Source organism: Bubalus bubalis, chromosome 21, assembly GCF_019923935.1.
Source record: "Bubalus bubalis isolate 160015118507 breed Murrah chromosome 21, NDDB_SH_1, whole genome shotgun sequence".
NCBI classification, from domain to species: Eukaryota; Metazoa; Chordata; class Mammalia; order Artiodactyla; family Bovidae; genus Bubalus; species Bubalus bubalis.
Window position 1 is genome coordinate 7,571,926 of NC_059177.1, and position 18,381 is coordinate 7,590,306.

Below are 18,381 nucleotides of genomic sequence, written 5' to 3' on the forward strand. Positions count from 1 at the left end.
GGGAAGTCCTGTATCTTTTTAAAAATTAGACTCCACATATGAGTGATAGCATATGATATTTGTCTTCCTCTGTTGGACTTTTTTCACTTCATATGATCATGTCTAGGTCCACCCATATTGCTGCCGAAAGTACTGTTTCTTTTTTATGACTGAGGAGTATTTCATTGCCTGTATGTACCACTTCTTTACCCATTCCTCTGTTGACAGACATTTAGATTGCACTCATGTGCTGGCTACTGTGAAGAGTGTTGCACTGAACACTGGGGTGTATCGTGATTTTCAAATTATGGTTTTCTCGGGATACATGCCCAGGAGTGGGATTGCTAGATCATATGGAGCTCTGTTTTTACTTTTTCTAAGGAACCTCCACACTGTTCTCCAGAGTGGCTGTACTAATTTACATTCCCACTAACAGGTTAAGAGGCGATGGTCCTTGTTTTCTAATCAGAGCATCACATTTGCTTAATTTAATCACATATTTCTTTGAATTTAAATCTGCCATATTTCTATTAGTCCTGCCCATTCTTTCTTCTTCTCTTTTCTTTTCCAGATTTTGATTGTTTGAATTCCTTTTCAGCAATCTCTTCTTCTGTATTGATTTGGAAGTTACATGTTCTTTTACAATTCTTTTAGTGGTTACTCCAGAGGTTATACGGAGAAGGCAATGGCACCCCACTCCAGTACTCTTGCCTGGAAACTCCCATGGACGGAGGAGCCTGGTAGGCTGCGGTCCATGGGGTTGCTAAAAGTCGGACATGACTGAGTGACTTCACTTTCACTTTTCACTTTCATGCATTGGAGAAGGAAATGGCAACCCACTCCAGTGTTCTTGCCTGGAGAATCCCAGGGACGGTGGAGCCTGGTGGGCTGCCGTCTCTGGGGTCGCACAGAGTCGGACATGACTGAAGTGACTTAGCAGCAGCAGCAGCAGCCAGAGGTTATAACATGCTTCTTTGATTTATTAAAATTTAATGTTTCTTTTACCCTCTTTCCCAACAACACAACTTAAAATACTATGTGTTAACATACTTCAAACACTTCCTGATTTGTATGCCATTTTTTAGTGTTTAGTATTACTATTATTGCTTTAAATAATTATAGATCTTCCTCAACTTACAATGGGGGTTACATCCCCCCAAACTTGTAATAAGTTGACAATATGGTAAGTAAAAAATGCACATAATACACACAGCCTACTGAACATCAGAGCTTAGCCTAGGCTACCTTAAACATGCTCTAAACATTTACATCAGCCTACAGTTGGGTAAGATCATCTAACAGTCTATTTTACAATAAAGCATTGAATGTCTCATGTAATTTATTGAATGCTATGCTGAAAGTGAAAGAGCTGAATGGTCATCTCACCACGGAATGGCTATAGTGCGTCCGGTTTTTATTCTCATGATCACACAGCTGACTGGGAGCTGCAGCTTACTGCCACTGCCCTGCATCACAAAAAAGTATCAGACAGTATCTCACTAGCCTAAAAGAGATCAAAATTCACAACTTGAAGAACCATTTCTGTTGAAAGCATAATGCTTTCCTACCATCATGAAGTTAAAAAGTTGTACGGTGAACCACCATAAGTCAGGGACCATCTGTATGTAATTTCAACTCACCCCTATATTTACTTTTACCTCTCAATTCTTTCTGGCTATGGCAATTCTTTCTTGCGTCTCCAGTTGTCCACCTCCAATTATTTTCCTCCTGCCAGAAGAACGTGCTTCAGGGTTTCATTTAGTGCAGATCATATATAACGAATTCTCTCACCTTTATCTGTCTGAAAATTCTTTATTTTACCTTTATCCTCTGAAGATATTTTCACTGGGTATAGAATTCCAGTTTGGCAGTATTTTCTTTCAGCACTTGGAAGGCATCACTCAGTGGTCTTTGGGCTTTCACTTTATTGCTGCTCCTTTGAAGGTACTCTTTCTTTTCCTTATTACTTTTAACAGTTTTTCTTCATATTTGATCCTTAACCAGTTTTACTATTTTGTTCCAGGTTGTGAAACTCTTATTTATCCTGATTGGGCTTCGCAGGGCTTCTCAAATCTGTGTGTGAGTATTTTTCCACAGTTGTGGCTAAATATACTAATTTTGCTTCATCTTATTTCTCTTCTCCTTTGGGATTTCTAATTACATGCATCTTCTTTGCTTTGTACTCTTTCTTCTATATTTTCATCCTGTTTCTTCTTTATTCTGGACATTTTCCTCTAAAATATCTTCCAGTTCATTAATTATTTCTTTGACTCTTAAAATCAGCTGTCAGATTTGGCCATTAAGTTCTTAATTTCAGCTATTGTATTTTTCACTTCTAGAGTTTTTTACTTGGTTATTTTCATAGTTTTCAGTCTTCTGCCAAAATTCTCCTTTTTGTCCTTTGTATTTTGAGCATTTTAAAGAGTCATTTTAAAGTCTGCATCTACCAATGTTAACATCTAGAATTTCTATTGGCTATTTTTATTATTATTGCCTTGTCTGCCCAGCTCAGTTCAGTCACTCAGTCATGTCCAACTCTTTGTTACCCCATGGACTGCAGCATGCCAGGCTTCCCTGTCCATCACCACCTCCTGGAGTTTACTCAAACTCAAGTCCATTGACTTGGTGATGCCATCCAACCATCTTATCCTCTGTCGTCCCCTTCTCCTCTCACCTTCAATCTTTCCCAGCATCAGGATCTTGAAATGAGTCAGTTCTTCACATCAGGTGGCCAAAGTACTGGAGTTTCAGCTTCAGCATCAGTCCTTCCAATGAATACTCAGGACTGATTTCCTTTAGGATGGACTGGTTGGATCTCCTTGCAGTCCAAGGGACTCTCAAGAGTCTTCTCCAACACCACAGTTCAAAAGCATCAATTCTTCAGCACTCAGCTTTCTTCACAGTCCAACTCTCACACCCATACATGACCACAGGAAAAACCACAGCTTTGACTAGACGGACCTTTGTTGGTGAAGTAATGTCTCTGCTTTTGAATATGCTGTCTAAGTTGGTCATAACTTTCCTTCCAAGGAGTAAGTGTCTTTTACTTTCATGGCTGAAGTCACCATCCTCAGTGATTTTGAAGCCCAAAAAAATGAAGTTTGTCACTGTTTCCACTGTTTGCTCATCTATTTGCCATAATGGGTCCAGATGCCATGATCTTAGTTTTCTGAATGTTGAACTTTAAGCCAACTCTTCACTCTCCTCTTTTACTTTCATCAAGAGGCTCGTTAGTTCTTCGCTTTCTGCCATAAGGGTGGTGTCATCTGCATATCTCAGGTTATTGATATTTCTCCTGGCAGTCTTGATTCCAGCTTGTGCTTCATTCAGTCCAGCATTTCTCATGATGTACTCTGCATATAAGTGAAATAAGCAGGGTGACAATGTACAGCCTTGATGTACTCCATTTCCTATGTGGAACCAGTCTGTTGTTCCATGTCCAGTTCTAACTGTTGCTTCTTGATCTACACACAGATTTCTCAGGAGGTAGGTAAGGCAGTCTGGTATTCCCATCTCTTGAAGAATTTTCCACAGTTTGTTGTGATCCACACAGTCAAAGGATTTGGCATAGTCAATAAAGCAGAAATAGATATTTTTCTGGAACTCTCTTGCTTTTTCAATGATCCAACGTATGTTGGCAATTTCATCTCCAGTTCCTCTGCCTTTTCTAAATCCAGCTTGAACATCTGGAAGTTCACGGTTCACGTACTATTGAAGCCTGGGTTGGAGGATTTTGAGCATTACTTTACTAGCGTGTGAGATGAGTGCAACTGTGCTGGAGTTTGAGCATTCTTTGGCCTTGCCTTTCTTTGGGATCGGAATAGAAACTGACCTCATGTGACTGGTGCCTCCCCATGTGACTGGTTATTTTATACTATGTGACAAGTCTTTTATTTGCTAACATAGTTTGTAGAAATAAATTGTCTAGGATAATATTATTTTCCGCTACAGAAGTTTTTAAAAAATATTTATTATTTTGTTTGGCTGCACCGAGTCTGAATTGTAACATGTGAGATCTTTGATCTTCATTGTGGCATGCAAGATTTTTTATTTTAGTAGTTGCGGCATCTGGGATCTATTTCTTTGACCAGGGATCGAACCCGAGGGCCCCACATTAGGAGCGTGGAATCCTAGCCATTGGGCCTCCAGGGAAGTCCTTGCACTGTGCATTTGATAGTCTTTGGTGGGGAGGGGAGATGGACCCACAGTGAAATGTACTACTAACAGTCAGATACTTCATGGTTCCAGAAATATTAACATGGAAAACTATTTTAATATGTCATTTAGTAACTATTTCAAATAAGCATGTTTACTGTATAAAGAAATATCATCTAAGCAAGGTAGAGATCCACTATGTAATATGTTTTAACACATTATAGCAAACCCAGAGAAGATAAACCTTTCCAATGACTTCGTTTCTATTTGTAATGCCTAGGAGACCTAAGCCTGGTTCCAAGCTGGCTCTTTAGAATCTCTGAATACCTTGATTGTCTGATTCAATGATAGTAACAGAATTATTAAAAGTATCCATACTTAACTACACTAGGGAAACATGTATTATCATTGGTCATATTTTGTTGATTTAGGACCTTGGAAGTAAAATACAAGGCAGAGAGAGTCACAATTCCAGACTCACTGAAAAGTTCTGGAGGTTGTTTCATTTTTTCTCTTTATTCAATTGCTGCTTCACCTTTGGGGATGTGAATCAGCATGGTTGTGTATGTTTTCTATGGCTATTTCCCAGCCAGACATCTTCAGGGTCAAGCAGTTCTTGGAGCCCATTTCTTCTCTCACATTCCTGTGGCATGAAGGAAAAAGTGGAATGGCTCCTGCCCTCTCTGTTTATGACTAATAAACAGAGCAGTTAGCAGCACTAATGGGATGTTTTCTCCTAGCCAGCCACAGAATTATTTCTCCACAAGGATTCCAAGGGTCAGGAATTCAGATAGGGCACGATGGGAAAGGCTTGTCTCTGCTATACAATGTCTAAGGCTGAGCTGGGGAGACTCTTCTAAGGCTGGGCTGGCTCACTCAATAGCTGGGGGTTGGAATCACCCAGAGGCAGTTAATGCTCGCTAGTGGCTGGGAAATCAGTTGGGGCTATTGGTGAGAGTACATACGCAGGGCATTTCCATGTGGCCTGGGCTTCCTAGGACTTCTCAGTGGTAGCATCTCAAAAGTAAGTGTCCCCAGAAATCAGAGAGTGGCTTTTTCCAACCTAGCCTCAGAGTATCACTCCTGCTGTGTTCTACCCATCATGGCAATGCTATGCTATCCCTCATTCAAAGGTAGAGGACACTGGGACTTCCCTGGCAGCCTAGTGGTTAAGACCCTGTGCCTCTCCTGCAGGAGGCAAGGGCTTGATCCCTGGGTGGGGAATGAAGATCCCGCAGGTCACATGGTGAGGCCAAAAAAATAAGGAGTGATATAAAAACAAACAAAATACAAAGGGAAAGGACACTGACCCCACTTCTCAATGGGAGTAATGTGAAAGAATTTGTAATTATATTTTAAAACCTCCATGCCATGTTCCTCTTTTCTCATGGATGCAGATGAACGTCCCCAGAGAAAAAGAGATAAAGAACATATGTCAAATAGTTAAGGGTCATCAACTCTGAGGTAGGAAAGAAGAGAGAAACTCACTTTGTGCTTTATATATATATATATATTACCTGAAATTTTTATGAGCATGTATTATTTTTGTAACCTAAAAGGCAATTCAAAATAACAAAGCAAGGGGGAAAAGACTGCAACAGAACTCCAGAGATATGTTTTTATATGAGAACTCAAAACAAAAACCATACTGCAAGCCATAGCCCACTGCACTGTCTATCCTGGTGCCTCAACAGAACAGTTATTGAGCCACCCAATCAGCCCTGATGGGGTAGTGGAGGAGTTGGAAGGAGAGTGCCCCCAGCTGGCCTGACTTACCCTAGGGTGCCGTCCGCCAGCCAGCCCGTGGTGCACACCGCCAACGCGCAGTCCTGGACCACCCTCCGCAGCTCATCTGCAGACACCAGGTGAGCACCTCTGCTTCTGCAGGAAAGCCGCGCAGCCTCCAGTGCCAGGCCCTGAGAGCCGTTCTGAGACTCTAGCACGAAGAGCTTCCCTGTGTGAGGACAAGCACGGACACAGGCTGATTCCAGGATCCAAGGGAATTTAACCTCAGCAGACACCCCCCGGGCAAACACCTGTCAGGACTGCAGTCTCTCCCACTTGCTTAAAGACTGAAGCACAGCAACTACCTCAATGCGCTCATCCCTGGGGCCAAGCGATGACAATTACAATTTTTTACTCTTAAAAAAAAAAAGTAACTAACTGCTCTGGCATGTTTATCTGGGTAAGTCCTTCAAATCTTCCATTTAAAAAGATGCTTAGAGGCATTATTTACAATGCTTGGCAATTTCCTTGCCAAGACAAGGAAACATCCTGACTGTATATCAGTAAATGAATGGATAGAGAGATATACACAACGGAATAATATTCATCTATAAAAAAGAACGAAATTTTGCCATTTGGAGCAACATGGGTGGACTTCAAATGCGTTATAGTAAGGGAAATATGTCAGACAAAGACAATATCACTTAAATGTGGAATCTAAAAAATACAACAAACTGGTGAATATAACAAAAAAGAAGCAGACTCACAGATACAGAGAACAAAGCAGTGGGGAGAATGAAGGGCGAGGGGAGATGCGGGGGTGGGGGAGGCACAAACCACCGAGTGTCAGACAGGCTCAAGCACGTGTTGCACAACGCAGGGAGTATAGCCAGTATTTTGTAATCTTTGTAACTGCAAGACAAGGGACTGCAGCACTCCAGGCTTCTTGTCCATCACCAACTCCCGGAGTTTGCTCAAACTCACGTCCATCCAGCCAGTGATGCCACTCAACCATCTCATCCTCTGTCATCCCCTTCTCCTCCCACCTTCAATCTTTCCCAGCATCAGGGTCTTTTGCAATGAGTCAGCTCTTCAAATCAGGTGGCCAAAGTATTGAAGTTTCAGCTTCAGCATCAGTCCTTAACACCCAGGACTGATCGCCTTTAGGATGGACTGGTTGGATCTCCTTGCAGTCCAAGGGACTCTCAAGAGTCTTCTCAAATACCACAGTTCACAAGCATCAATTCTTCAGTGCTCATTTTTCTTTATAGTCCAACTCTCACATCCATATGTGACTACTGGAAAAACCATAGCTTTGACTAGGAGGATCTTTGTCAGCATAGTAACATCCCTGCTTTTTAATATGCTGTCTAGGTTGGTCATAGTTTTTCTTCCAAGGAGCAAGTGTCTTTTAATTTCATGGCTGCAGTCACCATCTGCAGTGATTTTGGAGCCCAGAAAAATAAAGTCTCTCACCGTTTCCATTGTTTCCCTATTTGTTTGCTATGAAGTGATGGAATCAAATGCCATGATCTTAATTTTTTGAATGTTGAGTTTTAAGCCAACTTTTTCACTTTCCTCTTTCACTTTCATCAAGAGGCTCTTTAGTTCATCTTCACTTTCTGCCATAATGGTAGTGTCTTCTGCGTATCTGAGGTTATTGATATTTCTCCCTGCAATCTTGATTCCAGCTTGTGCCTCATCTAGACTGGCACTTCACATGATGTACTCTGCATATAAGTGAAATAAGCAAGGTGACAATGTACAGCCTTGACGTTCTCCTTTCCCAATGTGGAACCAGTCTGTTGTTCCATGTCTGGTTCTAACTGTTGCTTCTTGACCTGCATACAGATTTCTCAGGAGGCAGGTCAGGTGGTCTGGTATTCATCTCTTGAAGAATTTTCCACAGTTTGTTGTGATCCACACAGTCAAAGGCTTTGGTGTAGTCAATAAAGCAGAAGTAGATGTTTTTCTGCAACTCTCTTGTTTTTTCTATGATCCAATGGATGTTGGCAATTTGATCTCTGCTTCCTCTGCATTTTCTAAATCCAGCTTGAAGACTTGGAAGTTCTCGGTTCACATACTGTTGAAGCCTCACTTGAAGGATTTTGAGGATTACTTTGCTAGTGTGTGAGATGAGTGCAATTGTGCAGTAGTTTGAACATTCTTTGGCATTGCTGTTCTTTGGGATTGGAATGAAAACTGACCTTTTCCAGTCCTGTGGCTACTGCAGAGTTACCTTTGCTGGTATACTGGGTGCAGCACTTTAACAGCATCATATTTTAGGATTTGAAATGGCTCAGCTGAAATTCCATCACCTTCAATAGCTATGTTCGTAGTAGTGCTTCCTAAGGCCAACTTGACTTCACATTCCAGGATGTCTGGACAGAACGTTTCTGACAAAACGTGGTCCACTGGAAAAGGGAGTGCAAACCACTTCAGTATTCTTGCCTTCAGAACCCCATGAACAGTATGAACAGGCAAAAAGATATGATACTGAAAGATGAACTCCCCAGGTCAGTAGGTGCCCAATATGCTACTGGAGATCAGTGGAGAAATAACTCCAGAAAGATTGAAGAGACAGAACCAAAGCAAAAACAATGCCCAGTTGTGGCTGTGACTGGTGACAGAAGTAAAGTCCGATGCTGTAAAGAATAACACTGCATAGGAACCGGGAAAGTTAAGTCCACGAATCAGGGTAAATTGGAAGTGGTCAAGCAGGAGATGGCAAGAGTGAACATTGACATTTTAGGAATCAGTGAACTAAAATGGACTGGAATGGGTGAATTTAACTCAGATGACCATTATATCTACTACTGTGGACAAGAATCCCTTAGAAGAAATGGAGTAGCCCTCACAGTCAACAAAAGAGTCTGAAACGCAGTACTTGGGTGCAGTCTCAAAAATGACAGAATGATCTCTCTTTGTTTCCAAGGCAAACCATTCTATATCATGGTAATCCAAGTCTATGCCCTGATCAATAATGCTGAAAAAGCTGAAGTTGAACAGTACTATGAAGACCTACAAGACCTTCTAGAACTAACACCCAAAAAGAGATGTCCTTTTCATTATAGGGTGCTGCTAAGTCGCTTCAGTCGTATCCAACTCTGTGTGACCCCATAGACGGCAGCCCACTAGGCTCCCCAGTCCCTGGGATTCTCCAGGCAAGAACACTGGAGTGGGTTGCCATTTCCTTCTCCAATGCATGAAAAGTGAAAAGTGAAAGTGAAGTCGCTCAGTCGTGTCCAACTCTTCGCAACCCCATGGACTGCAGCCCACCAGGCTCCTCCATCCATGGGGTTTTCCAGGCAAGAGTACTGGAGTGGGGTGCCATCGCCTTCTCCATCATTATAGGGTACTGCTTCATTCTATACTCCAAGGCCAAATTTGCCTGTTACTCCAGGTACCTCTAAACTTCCTACTTTTGCATTCATTATAGGGTACTGGAATGCAAAAGTAGGAAGTTTAGAGATACCTGGAGTAAGAGGCAAGTTTGGCCTTGGAGTATGGAATGAAGCAGGACAAAGTCTAATAGAGTTTTGCCAAGAGAATGCACTGGTCATAATAGCAAACACCCTCTTCCAACAACACAAGAGATGACTATACACATGGACATCACCAGATGGTCAATACTGAAATCAGGTTGATTATATTCTTTCTAGCCAAAGATGAAGAAGCTCTATACAGTCAGCAAAAACAAGACCAGGAGCTGACTGACTCAGATCATGAACTCCTTATTGCAAAATTCAGACTTAAATTGAAGAAAGTAGGGGAAATCACTGGATCATTCAGGTATGACCTTAATTAAATCCCTTATGATTATACAGTGGAAGTGACAGATTCAAGGGATTAGATCTGATAGAGTGCTTGAAGAACTATGGACGGAGGTTCATGACATTGTACAGGAAGCAGTGATCAAGACCATCCCCAAGAAAAAGAAAAAGAAATGCAAAAAGGCAAAATGGTTGTCTGAGGAGGCCTTACAAATAGCTGAGAAAAGAAGAGAAGCTAAAGGCAAAGAAGAAAAGGAAAGATATACCCATCTGAATGCAGAGTTCCAAAGAATAGCAAGGAAAGGTAAGAAAGCCTTCCTCAGTAATCAGTGCAGAGAAATACAGGAAAACCATAGAATGGGAAAGACTAGAGATCTCTCAAGGAAATCAGAGATACCAAGGGAACATTTCATGCAAAGATGGGCTCAATAAAGGACAGAAATGGTATGGACCTAACAAAGCAGAAGATATTAAGAACGGGTGGCAAGAATACACAGAAGAACTGTACAAAAAGATCTTCACGACCCAGAAAACCATGATGGTGTGATCCCTCACCTGTAAATGGAAAGTAACCTTCAAAATTGTATAAAAATCAAAATACTGAATAAAAATAAATAAAAAGGCCCTTTACAAACCACGTATGCTAAAGCTCAGCGTCCTAGGCTCCCCTGGGTGGGGTCACTTGGTGTCCAAGGCCCTGATTCAGCCTCAGCTCTGCCTTCCTCTGCTGCCCTGGCCTGGAGTGTGACCTCACACCAGCAGGTTGCTTCCCTCCTGTCTCAGGACAACATCACTTCCCATGATGAGTGCGCTTGTGTTTGCTGCATTTCTCCCCACCGGCCAAGAGAGCAGTAGCCTCGTCTCTTGCACCCTGGCTGCTGGCACTACATCAATCTACGTGCAAGAAGCCTCAAGAAATATAGGGAGATGGGTAGAATAGGATGTGAACTCAGGGAGAGGTGAAAGCTGAGTCTGAAAGCAAACGACAGCTTTAGGCAAGAAAACCATTGTGCAGGAGGGCGTGCTGGGGCCCCCAGCAACCTCTTGAAGGGACCAAGTCGGGACCCTGTCAAATCTAAGGTAAAGGCAGGGAGAAAAAGCCCACCTAAAATGTCACGTTTCACTTCCGTCAGCAAAATTACCATAAAATATTCAGTTCAGTTCAGTTCAGTAGAGTCGCTCAGTCGTGTCCGACTCTTTGTGACCCCATGAATTGCAACACACTAGGCCTCAGCAACTCCCGGAGTTCACTCAGACTCACGTCCATCGAGTCGGTGATGCCATCCAGCCATCTCATCCTCTGTCGTCCCCTTCTCCTCCTGCCCCCAATCCCTCCCAGCATCAGAGTCTTTTCCAATGAGTCAACTCTTCACATGAGGTGGCCAAAGTACTGGAGTTTCAGCTTTAGCATCATTCCTTCCAAAGAAATCCCAGGGCTGATCTCCTTCAGAATGGACTGGTTGGATCTCCTTGCAGTCCAAGGGACTCTCAAGAGTCTTCTCCAACACCACAGTTCAAAAGCATCAATTCTTTGGTGCTCAGCTTTCTTCACAGTCCAACTCTCACATCCATACATGACCACTGGAAAAACCATAGCCTTGACTAGACAGACCTTTGTTGGCAAAGTAATATGTCTGCTTTTCAATATTGATCTTAATCAAATAAGAAACTTAGCTGTCGTCTACTGTAAAATTATTACCACAAACACAGTAATCTTCCCAGCTTTGGAAGCAAAAGCTATAATAAAAGAAATGCAAAAACTTCTCACAGTAAACATTACCTGTAGGTGACTGGAGTTCCCTCAGACATGGTACCAGTGTGCAGAAAACGACCTGAATAACTATATTAATCTTGGTAATCCTACCTGAAGAAGCAAGCATGCACCCTCAAGACACTTTTGTATAAGTAGCATTTGTATATCTGGAAAAAAAGGGCTATGAAATTAGACACAGGTTTTGATGGTCAAACCCCGAGATAAAAGTGAAAGCCAAGGGTTCACATGATGCAAGGAATCTGACAGACCTCTCTTCCCTGCTCCAGCACTGCCACTGCGCACACGAACCTGAGAGTCTGAAACGTTAAACTCTCAAGATGAGAGTGGGCAAGGGTAAACTATATCCCCTTCCCCCCATTCTGAAGACTGCTGGAGGCGTCATCTTGGTGCTAGGAACCCAAATGCTAACCTTCGTTGAGAACGGTAGTCCTAACAAAAAATGGATGTTTAGAATACTTCAAGCCATGGACGTAGCCTAAAGTGGCCCAAGACTAACATTTATCCAGACACCTCATAGGAACAATTTTAACTCCTCTCTGAAGGGGGAAAACAAAAACAAAAACACCTTTATCTTATGCTTCAGGAAATCCCATGCAAACACTTTTTCAAAGGCAATGACCACCAAAGTAAAACACAGCAAAGAGTTCAAGGAAACCAGGCACTGTGAGTCAGAAGCAACAGATGTGACACGTAACAGACACTGACCTAAAAATAAGTCCAATACTGGTATTAACAGGCACAGACTACAAAACAGTGGTGATGACTATATTTAGAGAAATAACTAATTTGAAAATATCTGCAAAGAATAGGAAGCTATAAAAAGTTGCTAAGCTGACTTGAAAAAGAACAAAATAGGAAATCTAGAAATGTTTATAAAAAATGATAAATTTAAAATGTAATACATGTTTTTGACTGCGTATCAGACACATTTGAACAAAGAACTTATCCTTGAAAAAGAAATCAGAAGGCATCATCCAAAATGTAGTAGAATGACCAAAAAGATGGAAAATATTAATATTACTCAGCTGTGAAAAGGATAATACCATTTGCAGCAACACGGATGGACCTAGAGCTGATCATACTAAGTGAGGTGAGTCAGACAGAGACAAATATCATATGATGTCACTTACGTGTGGAATCTAAAAATATGATATAAATGAACTTATGTACAAAACAAAAATCGACTCACAGACACAAACTTATATGGTTACCAAAAAGGATGAGGGGGGAGACAAATTAGGAGTTTGGGATTAATACATGTGCACCACTATATATAAAAGAGATTAACAACAAAGACCTACTATGTAACACAAGGAGCTATATTCAGTATATTGTAATAACCTATAATGGAAAAGACTATTGAAAAGTGAATCACTTTGCTCTATACCTGAAACTAATACAACACTGTAAATTAACTATACTTCAATTTAAAAAATGGTTAGGATATAAAAACTAAAAAATAGAATAGCAGAGAGCAACACCTCCCAACTTGATCTATGAGACCACCATTGCCCTAATGCCAAACCCAGACAAAAGACACAAGAAAAGAAAATTATAGGCCATTATCTCTCATAAATATAGACACAAAAATCCTCAACAAAAATACTAGCAAAGTAAGTCCAGCAGAATTAAAAAAAAATAATTATACACTATGACTAAGTGGGATCTATCCCAGGAATACAAGGTTGACTTATACCCCCAAATCAATTAAGGTAATACAATTTATCAATAGAATAAAGGCCAAAAACTACATGATCATCTCAATAGATGCAGGAAGGCACTTGACAAAAATTCAATACCTTTTCATGATAAAAGCATTCAACAAACTAGGAATGAAGAGGAATTTCTTCAACCTGATAAAAGCATCTACAAAAATCCCATAGCTGACATTACACTTGATGGTGAAATGCTGAATGCCTTCTGCTACCATCCTTGTCAACAAGGATTATCCACTCTTGCCACGTCTATTCAACATTGTACTGGCAGTTCTCTCCAAGGCAATTAGGCAAGAAAATGAAATAAAAAGCATCCAGATTGGAAAAAAGAAAAATACATCTGCAAACGACATAATCTTGGAATGTAGAAAATCCTAAGGGATCCACTAAAAAAGTACTAGAACTAGTTCAGTATTTATACTTCAGTGGATATGTGGAGAAACTAAAGTAGGTCATCTTGCTATAAAATCTTTCCTTAGGATTCCATTTACACATGTCGCTTCACAGACCATCTTGACATGGATGACTCACATTCTTCTCTTCAGTCCAGACCCTTTCTGTTCACCCCAGCCTTCTTTCCAACCCCAGCCTCTCTCACCTGGACAAGTGAAATACCACCTGTATGGTCTCTCCACATCCAGTCTTGCCCTGGTCCTATCCGTTCTTCCTACTCTCAGGACGAGCTTCTAAAAATGTAAACCTGATCAGTCACTCTACTACTGGAAGCCATTCAATGTTTTCCTTTCCGTTTGGGGATTGAAACAAAACTTGGCCCCATGTCAATTCTCCTAGCATCATCACAAACTACTTCCACCTTGGACTCTGGACTCCAGAACTCTGTTTCTTATCACATGTCCCATTTTCTCTGTGACTCACAGTTTCTTTGTACATCATTTTCTGTTCAGATCCCTTTTCTTCCCCCCTTTGCCTGGTCAGTTCTTGCTCATCTTTCAGATCCTCCTACACCAAATGAAAAAATCTCCTGATACACGCTGTCATAGTACTTCTGTCCTTTAATTTTATCAGAACTGCAATTTCACATTTTGTTCACATAATTATTTGCCTAATGAGTCTCTTCCCCCCACTGGATTTTTTTTCTTTTGTCGGGCCACGGCTTAGTTGAAGCATGTGGAATCTTTTAGCTGCCACATGAGGGATCTTTCGTTGCACTACATGGGATCTAGTTCCCCGACGAGGGATTGAACCTGGGACCCTGCAATGGGAGCATGGAGTCTTAGCCACCAGGGAAGTCCCTCCCCTATTGGATTTTAAGCTCCCTGATAACAAGGAACTTTTTCTCCTTGCCATTCTATCCTCAACAGCAAGGGTAGTAACCTAGCATAAGGTAGACACTCAAATTACCTGTTGAATTAATGATCTTTTCCTTCAAGCATTACCCAAACACAGTTAATTTGCATCCAGTTAATGAGAAGATATTTTTCAGTTTCAAAAATATTTTAAAATTACAGTAGCAGGTCTCTTTTATGTATAAGATACATATCTAATTAGTCCAATGGAAAACTAAATGTCATTTGAGTTTGACTTATTTTTTAATAGGTCTATGGAATTTTTAATAACACCAAATTCTCTCTTCAAATGTCCTAACACATCAGGTTAGCTGCACATTTCATCTTCCTCCTTCCATCACCGTAGAACACAAATCCCTAAGTGTGAAAAGTGGTGGTAGTTAAGCATAGATTTAGTAAAGAAAAGATTCCTTTCATAAATAGATTCTAATTTCTTCAATGGCTCTGTTATAGAAGTTGGAGCTCAGCAACTGGAGTTTCTTGAAAGCAAAGGTACCTATAGTTCGCCATTGGGGAAGAAGGGAGAAGGAAAGGAGAAAAGGGAGAAATGGAGGCATTTCTGGCAAGTGTTAACAAGAAAAGGGGGATAGGGAAGGACAGAGGAGCCTGGTGTGCTTTGGTCCATGGGGTGGCAGCGAGTCGGACACAACTTAGCAACTAAACAACAGCCAGGCTTGGTGCTTTCTCCTTGTCTGATGATATTTCTGTCTTAAAGTTTCTATGATCCAAATCAAGCCATATTGCTCCATATCCATCTGGCATTCCACTTAAGCAGTTATAATGGGGTGAAATGAAAGTCTCATGGATTGCAGGATATTTCTTTAAAAGGAAATAAAATGGGTACAATAGTATACATTGTTCAAAAGTTAGTACTAGCTCCAATTTATTCTAGTTGCATTCTTTAAAATCAGCTTAATTTTTCATGACTCAATGTCCGGCCAAAAACTACTACACCAAAGAACTAAGAGTGGATTGGCTGCTTATAGGGATGGAATTTCTTTTGGGGTGATGAAAATACTCAGAAATTAGAGAGTAGTGATGGTTGTAAAACATAAGGACTATATTAAAAAACACTTGAATTGTGCATTTTAAAATGGTAAATTGTACATGAATTTTATCTTAATTAAAAATTAACAGGGTTCACTAGAAGCTTTCAAAGTTAACAGTGTTGTTTTTTTTCTCACACACTCTCTCTGAGGATATGGAGAAATAAGACACTGACCTTAATTATGAGCAAAGAGTCCTACAATCTGGCACTTAAGACATAACTTCTCAGATAATACCTGGAGGTTTTCCTCAGGCTTTCTCCTTTCCCTAACCACTGTGCTTCTTTTTTGTCAAATCTTCTCCTTTCACCCAATATTGTTGGCTAAATAGTGATGACATTTTAAGATAGGCAAAGCATCCTGAATCAGCCAAGAGTTTTTTTTACTTCATCAACCTAACTTGTCCCAAGCTTGATTTACTAGAAACTCCTCACGGATGTGAGAACTCATGACTTCTTTTTCATCATATCCTTCTGCACAAATCAATAGGGATTTTGATTGAACAGCTAAATTAGCTTTTTGAAACTGAGCTGATCTAAGGTTGTGATTCTGCTAATTTAAGAGAAGTATTGAAACCTGAATTCAGGCTCAACAAAAGAGCAAAAAGATGGGTCAATTCTCGAAAATCTGCAACAATCTGGTTCTTACCTATTTCTCCAGCTTCTTGTGGAAGGACAGCCTCACCTTGAACTTTGCACTCTAGCCACTCTATCATTTATCCCATTTTCCCTGCCACTCACAGGGCCTTTGCACGTGCCATCGTCTCTCCCCAGTATATTCTCCTCTCTCTTTCGCCTGATTTCCTCTCATCTTTCAGCTCTTCCTAGACCAAGCCAAAACTCCGAGGGAGTCTTGTAATCACCGGCGGTGCAATTAGGAGCACATTTAATAGACGTGGGAAATCATATCTCTGCAACGGAGGTTCCAGGCACCCTAGACGTGATGTCATTTTGCAGACTTTTCAAGATCTTGGAAAGCTAGCGGCAGAGCTGTGAGATCAAAGCACAGGCTTTCTCCGGTGCGCGCCCCGCAGGAAGGGGTGGTTGAGGGACTCCAGGGCGCGTTTCGGCTCGAGGCTACTCGAAGAGCCGGGAGGGGGGACGCAGGGTGGCAGGACGGCCACTCGCCTCGTTCTCGCCCCAGCTGGCCGTGCTCTGGGCTCGTCCCAGGGGGCAGCCCAAGCGAGCTTCGCTTTCCCTACCGAGACCCTATGAGCCACCCGGGGCCCGCCGCCTCGTGGACGCTCCACGGACACTCACCATTCGCCGGCGTGGAGAGGCGCGGCAGGCCAAGAAGGAGCAGCGCCGCAGCCCAGAGCCGGGCGCCGGAGCCGGGTCCCTCGGCAGCCATGGTGCGGGCGTCCGTGGGCCCGCAGCTGGAGCGCGGGCTCCGACCGCGCCGAGATTCCGCTGCCCGCGCAGCTGCCCGGCGCGCGCCCCTCGGCTCCGCGCGCTGCGCTGTGTTCGCGCGTCGCAGGCTTAGCTCCGCTCACGCAGAGAGGGGGGAGCGTGGCGGGCCTGGGAGGCTGGGGACGCCGGAGCCGCAGCGCGGGGGCCCAAACTCCCGGGGGTCTCGTCCGCGGCGCCGGGGAGGCGGCGGCAGCCCGGCTCCGCCTTCGCGCTGGGCACCTGGAGGTCTCGGTGCCAAAGGAGGCTGCGCCGGACGGACGGCAGGCTCCCAGGGCGCCTCCCGGACGAAGGGGAAGGGCTTGAGGAGGCGGGAGACCGGAGCACCGGCTTCAGGGAATCCCTGCCTGCCTGGGGACCCTCTGAGAATGGGGGACGCGGTCTTGAGAGGCCTAGCCCCTCCAGGAGGACCGGGAAAAATCGGATGCCTAACTCTGTCCTCTGCTTCTTGATTTTGCAGCTGGAGTCCTCCTAGAGTGGAAGAATTTTTTTTTTTTTTTTAAAGAAAACTAACTGGCCAGCCTCATTCCGAGGAGTGACACCACGGACTAGCGAGACTCCTTTTCCCCTAAAAGGCCTGACAGTCATTCACGTGTAAGTGTAAATGAATTTACTTAACTGTTCATCTTCTAACAGCTAGCTGGTAAGCTGAGGAGTGAGAATTCACACGTCTGGGCTGGAGGGGACCTTCTGACGCCTGGTGATCGCTGAGAACGGTGGGGAGGGGACAGGAGGCACCTGTAGGAGGAGCTGCGCTTTGCTTGCTTCAGGAACTGTGCCTACCACCGTTTTTTTAGAATAGTCCATTGGATATTACTAGCGAATCCGAATGACATTTTCAAGTTTGTCTTTATTCAGGCCTGTGTTGGCCTAGCCTGATTTGGAGAGAGAGCACGCTCTAAAGATTTAATTGGTACAATTGTTTTAGAGAACTATTTGGTTATTTCATATAAAGTTAAAATACACCTCCCCAAAGAGAATTCCACTCCTGGGTGTATATCCAAAAAAAAAAAAAAAAAGTGAATGTCCACAAAAAGATTTATACCCAAATCTCATAGCAGCTTTAGTCACAATAACTAAAAACTGGGAGCAACCCACATGTCATCCATTGACGGAATAGAAAAACAAATTGCATCATGTTTATGCGATAGAATACCCTTCATCAGTTAGAGGAAGTAAATATTGATGCACTCAATCACATGGATGAATCTCAAAAATATGATAAGTGAAATTTAGCAAAAGAGTTCATACTGTACGGGGGACCACCAGGCAAGTCCCTGCATGATTCCATTTTTATATGAAGTTCACAAAGGGGCGGGACTAATCTGTGGTGAAAACAATGGTGTGGTCGCTTTGAGGAGGTGGGAACACACAGAGCTTCTGAAGAAATGAGAGCATCTTGTATGATGCGGATGATGGTCACCCGAGTGTATGTACTCTGTCACTACACTGTACACTTAAACTCTGTGCATTGTGTTGCATGTTATTTAAACCTTAATAA

The 18,381-nt window shown here is 42.5% G+C and overlaps 1 protein-coding gene across 1 annotated transcript in view; it reads right to left on the minus strand.

Moving 5' to 3' along the window:
* SUSD5 (sushi domain containing 5) overlaps window positions 1–17,465 on the minus strand; it is a 42,417-nt gene extending 24,952 nt beyond the window's left edge. Inside the window, exons 1-2 of the mRNA XM_006076111.4 lie at window positions 16,734–17,465; window positions 5,911–6,088 (exon numbers count right to left, since the gene is read on the minus strand). Coding sequence (XP_006076173.4) covers window positions 5,911–6,088; window positions 16,734–16,824 — 269 coding nt within the window. The 5' untranslated portion in view covers window positions 16,825–17,465. The remainder of the gene's footprint in view (window positions 1–5,910; window positions 6,089–16,733) is intronic.
* Window positions 17,466–18,381: the final 916 nt, after the last annotated feature.